The sequence below is a fragment of the Crocodylus siamensis genome, chromosome 1 (assembly GCF_052110815.1).
Source record: "Crocodylus siamensis isolate JL-2025a chromosome 1, ASM5211081v1, whole genome shotgun sequence".
NCBI classification, from domain to species: domain Eukaryota; kingdom Metazoa; phylum Chordata; order Crocodylia; family Crocodylidae; genus Crocodylus; species Crocodylus siamensis.
This window is the reverse complement of record NC_143395.1, coordinates 233955589-233966054: the sequence shown is the minus strand read 5'-3', so window position 1 is coordinate 233966054 and position 10466 is coordinate 233955589. Positions and strand designations below refer to the sequence as shown.

Below are 10466 nucleotides of genomic sequence, written 5' to 3'. Positions count from 1 at the left end.
TTCCATCAAGTTAACTGTACGCGTGGCTGCACCCAGAATCTATCTGGGCAGGATCCAAACTCACAACAGGGTGGTGAAAGGCTCTGAATCCCTTTACGTCTCTTCTCCAAACTACTCTGTGCGCCCCTCCTCTCCCCACCATTACCAAGCATACCTCGTATGAAGATAGGAAGCTTTCTTCTAGCCGCCTCTCTTGACTATTGAGTAAAACACATCCAGAGACATGATTTTTCTCAGTTTAGGAACAGGCCTGCACTTACTGTGGTTTTCCTTTTCAGAAATTTCTGAAATGAAATTGAGATCAAGGGAAGGGGAAGGGCAATAAAGCTCTGGCCAAATGCAAGCCAAACATATACTGCTCCACTAGTGCATCTCAGCCCTGAACTAGGAGCACATGCAGGCTGTGGCCTTCACAGAGCTCTACCAGCACACCTCTGTACTTGCTGTTCCAGCCCTGAGAGTGGTCATGGCACAGCTCAGCTCAATGGACACCGAGCTTTGTCTTCTAAACAACTGAAAGCTAATTCAGCCTTCTAGTCCTCCTGAACTGTACTAGCCTGTGCAGTGGTTTAACTAGGCAAATGCTGAGTTGAAGCCATGAAACCCATTTAGGCCATCATCTCCATCAGGGCTCCAACCTCAGAGCAACTGGGGATCTCAGGCCCTCGAGCATGGGCCTCACAGCCCAGGGACACGTGCCATGCAGGCTGTGCTACATCACCCACCCTCAGTACACTGCACAGGCCACTGAAGCATTGCGGCACACTGAAGGCACTCACCTTTCTCCCCATGTGATGTGTTGCAACATGTGTCACCCCTCCTGCTAAATAGTGGGTGACTCCAGACACGGCACACTGGTGCCTCTGCACTGCACTTAAGCTTCAAGCCCTCATCCTTCTCCCCATCCCAGGCCTCCTGGGCTGGGCTCCACCCCATCCCCAGGGCTAGGGGCAGGGGCAGGCAGAGGAAGCTGAAGGAGGCAGGGGGAGAACAGGGACTCCAGCAGCAGCAGCAGGAGAACAAAGGGGGAATGGCACCCAAACGGAGGAGCTCGGGGGCCACGTGTTAATCCCACAAGGATCTACATGTTAAACTTGCTGTAGCCTCCTCGCAGCGCTACCTCCCTCCCAGAGGTGTAGCAGGGCAGCTCTGCTCCCAGGCCAGTGCCAACTGCCACAGTGCTGATCACACCGATATCATCAGCTGCCACTGAGGTGGTGGCTATTTTTACATCCCCTCGTCAATGGTGGCCCCAGTATCCCCACCCCCTGGCTTAGTTATGTTACTGCTGCCTCCTGAACATAATGAAAACTTATTAAACCTGTCATTTTTAGTCCTGCCAATTAGCCTGCCCCACAGTGTGGCTCCACTGCTTCCGGCTTCAGAAGCAACCTACTTGATACAAAATGTACTGTGCTTGAAGATATTAATTTGGGGTACAGAATAAAGCCTTGAACCCAGGTCTCCAGCAATGACGTAGAAGAAAAATATACAGCGTGCCTTCAGCTCCCCCCAAAACCCTTTTTACAGAGGGTCAAGATATGCAGCTTGTCCCCATCCTGTTACGGAAGTAACAAGCGCACAGCCAGTTGCAAAAAGAAACCACAGTATTTGTGTTATTTGAAACCAAAAGTGTCTGCTGATGGAGGAGAATCATTCATAACTGTTTGCATCACTTGCCGGCATTATCATCCTAGGGATCTCCTGAGGATTAGCTGGTGCTATCTATAAAGAGCCTTTCTGTTCCCTGCTATGTTCATTTATGAATGCATAACTCTCCCCAGAAATGTAAATTAAAAAGGGTAAAGCAATCATCCAAGCTGTGCAACGATAAATATTCACATACCCTCAAGCTTCTCACTTGTGGTCTCACGTTTCCTGTCTGGATTGCAGCAGCTGACTGTCTGGACCTCAGGGTTTTTTGTTTTTTTTCCTGTTTGCACTTCTACCTTGGCATGCTAGCACGATAACATTGATAAAGTCAGTGAGGGTTTGTTAACCTGAAGATCAGGGAATTTTCCAGAAGCTGGGAAACAGCATGTAGCATAGTAGGAGCCTTTTTCAGTTTGCCTCATCCAATTCACTTCCTCATAAACTTTCCTGAGCATAGCAACCAGAACAACCCCTAATGCAGGCCACATACATAACCAAGCATACTTAACAGGAATCCACCAGCCACTGAACCAGAGCTTTCTGTTCACTGATCCCAACGGAGTCAAAGAAAGCTTTGTCGCTGACTTCAAAGGGAGACGGATTTAGCTTAGCTTTGTCTTCTAGACAATTGAAAGCTAATTCAGTGAATGCCTCCTCTCCCAGCAGTAAGAACTACCAGAGGCAGAGAGGCAAAGGGCGATGAAAGCATTATGGCACAGGTGGGTGAAAAACCACTTACAGGGCTCCTTGCTGGAAGCCAGGTGAGAGAGCCAGGACAACAGTCCCTGGAAACCTTCTGTCATCAAAAACAAGCACACAATAATAAAAAAAAAAAAAAAATTATACTGCATTCTGTGTTAGGAATCAGGGCAGCAAGCAGGCTAAACTGCCCTGCCCCAGTTGGCCCCAGTTTTTAACTAACTGGCCCCAGCTGATCCCATTTGTCTGCATGGGCATGGGACCTGCTTATCAGCAGCAGCCCCATCAGTGCCCAGGAGGCTACTCAACGGGACAGATTCCTTGGGCTTCTGACTCCTTATTCTTAGTTTCCTGCCTTTGATTCATACTTTCCTAGTTACTGGGTCCGGCTCGTTTTTCCCTAGCTTCTAGTTCCCTGGGTCCTGCCTATTGGCTTCTTGGCCTCATTCTTTTTTCCTTGTTTTTGCCCATTGGTTCCCAGCTCCTGCCTGTTGCCTCCTTGCTTTAGAATCTGGCCTTGACCACTAGTGATCTGGTCCCCAGTCCAAACCCTGTCCTCTGACAACCAGCTCCTGGCTCATAGTTTAGTTTGATGATTGCTCATGTCCCAGTCCTGTATAGGATATACCCTTAGGGTTGCACAGCTCAGCTGATTGCTTTACCTGTTTTAATTTGCATTTTGGGGGATAATTATGCATTTATAATAGCTGCCTGGTCTGGATACCCTGGCTAATGACTGCAGTCTGAGTCCCTACCTCTTGTTTGTCTCGGCTTCATGACCCCCTTGCTCCTGATCCTTCCTCCCTGATCTATCTGTTGCATCTCATCATCTGGTGCACCTAGATTGCACCTCTCTGGGGCAGAGGCTATGCATATGCTATAGTGACACGCAGCACCTGGCACACTACAGTCCTGATCCTTCACTGGAATTGAAACAACAGGTCAGCAAGGTTGGGAGAGGAACTTTGAGGTCCCTGGCTCATGGTTCTAACTACGGCTGACAGCCTACAACTTGGTCCCTTACACACCTAAGCCTCCTCACCTCTTGCTCCTGATCCCCTGACACTATATGGGATCTTATCTGCTTCTAATCTTCCAGGCTGATATCCCGTAAGGCAGAGGTCAGCAACATTTTCTAGTGGGGGAGGAAGGAGGGAACCCAGAATGAGCCAGCTCAGGTTAGACGTGGGCTAGAATTAGGACCTAGCTACTACCCCTGTTTCTCCCTACCCCTCAGGGTGTGGCATGGAGTGGCAGAATGCCCCTTCTGCCACAGTCTGCGCCACCAGAGCTCCAGGTGGCAGGAGGAGCCCTGTATGCTGAATGCTGCCAAGGGCACAACTCCATGGGCCAGATCCAAAGGCTCCATGGGCCAAAGGTTGCCAATCCCTTTTTTAGGGCCAAGCCCTAACTGCCTACCATCCTGTCATGCCCCTGACATGCTCCATCTGGACCCTTACATCTGCTGATTTGCAATCTCTAATCTAATCTGTGGCTCTCTCCTCTAAGCTGATTTGCAACCTCTACTGTAAGCTTTTAAAACACACGATAACTAGAGGCTGATCAAAATGTGCCTGTTATTCTGACATCTCCAAAATCCATACCTCAGGCTGCAAACCATGGAAATCAGCTGGTGTCATAATTTCCTGCCGAACACCACAAACATGACTGCCTGCCTGAAAAAAGGGCTGTTTCGGAGACCGTCTGAAGACCTAGCATCTGAAAGGGGACAGTCAGGTGCAAGGGGGGAGCAAGGAGGAGCACGCTGGTGGAGGAGCTGGGATTAGAATGGTCAGAGCCCTGTCAGGTCATCAAAAGGGTAGAAGACAAAATTGCCTCCTTTTTCCTCAGCTTTCCAGAAACCAACATGCATTGAGGAATTACAAAGCACCTACCCAGATTTCCTTGCTACATACATGGGTTTTATTAATCCTGGAGAGAAGGGCTTACAAGGACTAACCTACGCCCAAGGTCCAGGCCTCCATCCTGTCGGCTCTGCCTCAGTACAAACCTGGAAAATGGCTGCATGGGAGTAAAAAAGGAATCAGAGTGGATTGACCACAACTAGGCGAGTGGAGACCTACAACTGCCTGCTTACAATAATAAGCACCCTTTATTACCTGCCCCCCCTCTCAATACTGTTTCCATCTATTTGTTGCATCTCATCATGACCTAGATTACAGCTCTCTGGGCCAGGAGCTACGCACATGCTACATGTGTATGCAGTGCCTGGCACACTAGTCCTGATCCTTCACTGGAAATGAAACCATAGGTCAGCGGGGTTGAGAGGGGAACTTGGAGATGCCTTCAGCCCTACTTTTCCGTGATTCTATGAGAAAGGAAACAAATCAGCTGAAGGGAGGTAGGAATAGCCACAGTACAGACTCTTGCTTCATGACTCATGCAAGTCTGGAGTCTCAGAAAAAAAGAGTCTCATTTTCTTGGTGTTCTAAAGAGCGATAAACTGGAATAAAACCAAAAGCAGATTCACACAGTGTCTTTGTCTGTATTATTTTATTTGTAGTCTAAAATATTTCACCACAGGAAGAAAAACAAACCCTATTTTAAAAACCTCAGGGCTCACAAGGAAAAAGAACCAGATCATATCCAACCTTGCAGACGGGAAGGATCTAGAGGGACACAATACAGGATGGGTGATAGGAGAACCACAGTCTATCTGTTTAAAATGCCTGAAGGTCCCAAATCTTGTGTGTATCCTGGGTCTGGTAATATGGTAGTGATGTTTCTACTGCTTCCTGGGCATTGCAAGGCAGGAGAGACTGACCTTTTACCTGCAGGATAAGTCATGGATGAGTCCTTTCCACACAGCACTTGCTTGCCAACGTGACATATAATGTTGCCCACTGTACGACCCATCCACCTCCACCTTGCCTGCTGCCATCCCCAGTGTGGCAGGGAAAGGCATTTGGTCCTCCAGGCTCAGCACAGTAACCCTTCAGAAATGCCTGTCCAAACACAGGTAATGCTGTGTGTGGCTTGGGGGAGCAGATCAGCTCAAGCTAACCTTTATTGTGGCATTTCTGCGTGTGCACAGAGGTAGATGCTGCAGAAGAACTACAAAGGGATCGTGCGATTTGTAAACTTCTGACTGAACTCTCCTCACATCTCTCTCCTTTTGAACTAGTCTAATGGCTGGCTAGCTCTTAGGGGGATTTTACTGACTTTGGACTGAAGTGCTGGGTTTGCTTGTTTGAAATGAACTAGCTCTTTTCTCATGTCAGCATTTCCACCTTACTCCCTCTGACTTCCAGGCTCTCTTCCTCACACCCCGTTAAGAGAGTGCTGGGTAAACAGGGTTTGCCTCACTGAAGAAACCCAGCCACTGATTCTCTGCTTCATGACAAATGAGTCCACACACTCAACATTTCCATAATATGGCACAGCCCTGATGGCTATATTTTTACAGCAGCTACCGAGCGTCTAACAGCTGACTAGCTTCTCTTGGCCCTGTTACATGTTACCCTGCCATCCTTTTACGTGGCTTCAAGACTTTATTTATGGAAAAAGACCATAAATGCCATGAATCTGCTCACCATATATTGCTACTAGCAGAGGGGATTCCCAAAGGAGCAGAAAAAGGACATGGTAGGGGTATGGCTTAGAGGAGGAGATGTTGTGGGGGGGGCATCTATGTTCCTTAAGGGGTGATTGCAACTCAACTTCTATCTTCTGCTCAAATTCACACCAGGAGCTGGGTCCAGGGAAAAGGTCGGCACTAAGGTGTTTTTTGTCCCTCTTGCCATTACTGTGTCAAGAAGAGCGTCAGCAGAAAATAAGTCCCCCTCCCCTCCTTCTCACATGTTCCCTTCAGCTGAGTGAAATGTCCTCTTTAAAAATAGGAATGCTTCGGAGCTCTGGGAGGAGTGATAAATCACAGCTTCTTTTATGTTCACTCATGGAGGAAAAAAATTAAATCTGTTAAAATAAAGCCAAACACATTTGGTTTCAGCTCAGCAAAACCAGGAGATTCAAAACCACCACGACACTATTTCTCCAGGCTCTTCTACCAAAGGCTCCTGCAGCACTTCAGAAGCTTTAATTAAGCCTCCCAACCCACGTCTAAAGGAAGTGCCATAAGGGAAAGCCTGCAGCTAATCAAGCTGAAGCGGGGAAGTAGCAAGAAGAGACGGAAAAATCCTGAATATTGGGTGCAATTTCTCATGTTTTAGTAGATGTGTAGAAATGGCTTGAGCACACATTTGAATGCCAAGCAAAGGAGCCTGCCCTGGCCTGCATATGCAATTCGCAGGCGGTAGTATCACACTAGCCTGCTATGAAAACAGCAGTAAATATTCAAACAACACCCAGCCAACAGGGAGCACCACTGACCCCTCACATACCTCCTACACTGACACTAAGCCTAGAAACCCACCTAACCAACAGAACAGGTGCAGCAGTATAGAGCCATGCCTGTTAACACACTCCCCTGCCACTGTGTATTATTCCTTGGGACTACAGTGTACTAGCAACAACAGTAGAGGTTACAGCATGTCATGACAATGCGTTTGGGAGCTGAATGTGCTTGTCCACCAGCAAATGGACTAATATCCCCCTCCCTTTATGCACAGTATGAATAGCTGCCAAATGGCACTGACTTTTCATAGACTGCCTGCATCAGGACAAGAACCAGCAATCTCAAGGAAAGGGGGGTCTCAGCTCCAGTTGCCCTAGCCCTTTGAATCAGCAAATCCTTATTCAGCTTTAGCACTGGTTGGCCTGTGTGGTTTGAAGAATGCAGTTCTAAGGGGACTACTATAACAACGAAGCCCTGTTGATTCCACTCCAGTAAGAATTGACAGGAGCTGCAGTGCAGGGAATTGCAGGCTTGCTGCCAGTAGAGCAGGCATCACCCCTCATATGAGGGGCGTATCCCAAGATCAGAGTTCTGTGGGCCCATTGTGTCCATTCAGTGAACAGAGAAGTTAGGTGTGCTCAATATATAGGTTAAAGCCACTGGGATCTTGCACTTCTGTCTTGTGCTGCATAACCAGGGGCATGCCTGACTGGCTGTGAACACTGCTTTCCAAAGACACAGCACAGCCCATTATGAGCTCCACAGCAGCAGAAATACTGCCAGTAGGGCTCTGGGATAGCTCAATTTCTGCATTTGTTAATACTACGTGCTCAGCCCTTTAGAAGCACAGGCAGCTCCAGCCCCACATGGCTTACAAGTAGCACCAGCCTTTGGACAGTACAAACCGAAGAGAAATACTGAACAGATAGCAACATAAAGATATATGGGTAGCTATGCAGATAGAGAAACAAAAAGCACTATAAATCAGGTCCCTGTTCCCTGAGCCAGCCAGTCCAGTCCATGTCACTCTCTGGCTTTTCCATTGGAAGGTGATGCAATGGAAACATGCATATTGAAGGGGTCATAGCATGTAGTGATGCACAACATAGACAACCCTGAGCTCTCACTCTATCTCACCCTCCTTCAGCTTACTCAACTCTTCCTCCCTCTGATTGTTACTGCATTTGTTATTGTGACTAGAATACACCGGCATGGCACCTTCAGGCATTTCCATTTCCACCCACAGGCTTCTTTCTTCCTTTGATGGGATAGGTGCTTTGTTAGTCTGCCTGAATTTGACATACAGGTAGAGTAGAGCAGCAGTCAGGATAAGGAACAGAATCAGAGGCAAACTTAGGATGAAATGCAGCAGTGATGGTGACGAACAGATCCTGGAAGAAACTGTGGACTCTGCAACCAAGAAAACCACACACAAAAAAAACAGTTGAATACAAGAGCAGATTTGACTCTTATCCCCTCTATTCCATATTTACAGTGCCAGTGATGTTTGCAAAGTGGATTCCTATGGCTTATGATTCACTCATGAGAGTTAAGTTACATATTACACACGGACCGTACTAAATCTGTGGCATGTTAAGTGGTGTTAAAATTAGAACATTCAGTGAGCAGTCACATGTTAAGGGTTAATACCATTTCTTGCCTGCACATCTCTGACTTCCCATTACAGGGCTGGTGAGCAGGAGTGTGGCTAGGAGCCAGGACAAGTGGGCTCTGTCCCTGCTCAGCGTGGAGGGCTGGGCTGGGCTTGGGAGCAGTGCATCCTGGGATGCTGGAGGACTGAGAATTGCTCATTTTGTCTCCGTGAAGCAGACTGAATTGACTCTAACACAAGCTAGGTGGTACAGCCCAGAATTATCTCTCACCTGAAGTAGTATAACTCTGAAGTGCTCAGAGGGCACCTAGCAAGAATTAAGAAAAACTTTATAATGTGCAGACACTCATGTTTTAAGTGCCCTTGGAGTACTTTGTGTGTGTAAGGTGCAACTTCACCCTCACATGCAGTCATAAATTTTGAGGCCACAAAAGGCAAATTTGACCTGACCTATGTAACAGCCCATAAAATTTTGCCCTGTCACTTCCTTAGCCTCAGTTACTATCCATGATCCTAATGGTATCTTCAGTGGTTTCTGGTTTCTCACAGCTAACTGAAGAAGCAGATCCTGCTTTGATAGCACAGCAGTATAACATAACAAGAGACAGAGGAAAGGAGAAGTCACAAGTGCCTCCCTCAGTGCTGCATGTGCCTGGCTGGAGTCTTTGGTTCCATGGAGTTAAATTTCAATACTGCAGAAGCCATCTGCAGTCCTGAATTTTAGGTGCACCCAAAACACACTTCAGTTCTCTCTGGGGGATACATTGTTCTCAGAGGCCTCGCTGGAACACAAAGAAAAGGAAACCTGACCAAGAACATCTGTTCCTGGTCTCAGGAAGTCCAGATGAACACCAGAAAGCTTATTCAAACCTAGGGGATCCCCCCAGACCTTCAGAATTTTCCTAGAAGCTGAGCTTGAGGTATACGCTGGATCATGCTTCAGAGCCAGGTCAGGATTGAGGCCTTGACCCTGCAACCACCCAGTCAAACACCAGAGTAATCTCTTTGAAGTCAATGTGGTTTGTGGCATGCTCAAGCACTTTACTGGAATGGGGTCAGAGCACCCAGCACTTCAAATGACCAGGCCCTGAAGGCCCCTTCATTCAAGGTTCAAGGCCAACCTTCAGTGAGAAGGTAGGGGACAGTTTGTGATGCTGAGTTAGGATTCCTCCTACTCAAGTCAAGAATGTTAAGATCCAAGGGCATCTATATACGTGCTAGGCGTCTGCTCTGATCATGCTAATTAGCATGCTCCAGTGGTCTCTGTCTCACAGGTATTCAGCATCCCTATGCTTCAAAATGACAGCTGGGGTGTTCAATGAGCTTTAGTTAAAACAAGCTTTAGTTAAAGCACCCCTGCCACCATTTTGAAGCATGGGACACTGATACATGTGACACTGTGGATGCTTTAATTAGAGCGGCTCTCGGAACTGCTCTAATTAAAGCCCTCCCCCTCACCCCCCATCCATCCCAGAACACATGTAAAGACACCCCAAAGTTCTGGTTTGGGCCCCATTTTACAGGGCTGGAAGCAGAACAGGCTGAAGGAAGAAAGTTGTGAAAGTGCTTAGAGTTGGTCATGGTTACCTGATGGTAGAATCAATACAGTGTTGTTTCCTGAGTGCCTTTCACTCCTTTTATGCCAGACTTGCCTAGGACCAAGCATCCACAACTCTACATGACAATAATAATCACCGCTGTCAGACACCTCAGGCTTCAGCAGCATCAGCCTATATTGCAGCTCCCCAGGCCTCTCAAACCTCAGCCGGGTCCTGACACTGCTGTTGATGGCATGCCCATACTGAAACACAGAGTTGTGGCTTATACTGAATAGTTCTTCCCTTCCTGCTCCAGTCACTCTCCACCACCTGACAGAGAAGGCAATGCTGCTATTGCTGTTCAGCTTGGAAGTGAAATTGCAGTCTAGGCGGATGTCTTTCTCCCAGCCCTCTTGTAGCACAACTGCTGAGTCTCTCGCATGCACCTGCAGGTTAGCATCTGTCACCAAAGAGAGAGAGAAGAAATGGTGGCTGTATGTAACTGGCTCTTTGCACTGAAGAACAAAACCAATATGTATTGTATTTTCTGTTAAAGGGCCCTTCCTCCAGCTATTCTGCCCCCTGAAGTTCCCTATGAGCTGACCACCATGGCCCCAAAATGCTCAGAGACCCAGATCCCCCCACACAG

At 47.7% G+C, this 10466-nt stretch overlaps 1 protein-coding gene across 1 annotated transcript in view; it reads right to left on the bottom strand.

The window, feature by feature from the left end:
- Positions 1 to 4871: 4871 nt before the first annotated feature.
- CD101 (CD101 molecule) overlaps positions 4872 to 10466 on the bottom strand; it is a 28481-nt gene continuing 22886 nt past the window's right edge. Inside the window, exons 9-10 of the mRNA XM_090059319.1 lie at positions 9867 to 10277; positions 4872 to 8077 (exon numbers count right to left, since the gene is read on the bottom strand). Coding sequence (XP_089915445.1) covers positions 7791 to 8077; positions 9867 to 10277 — 698 coding nt within the window. The 3' untranslated portion in view covers positions 4872 to 7790. The remainder of the gene's footprint in view (positions 8078 to 9866; positions 10278 to 10466) is intronic.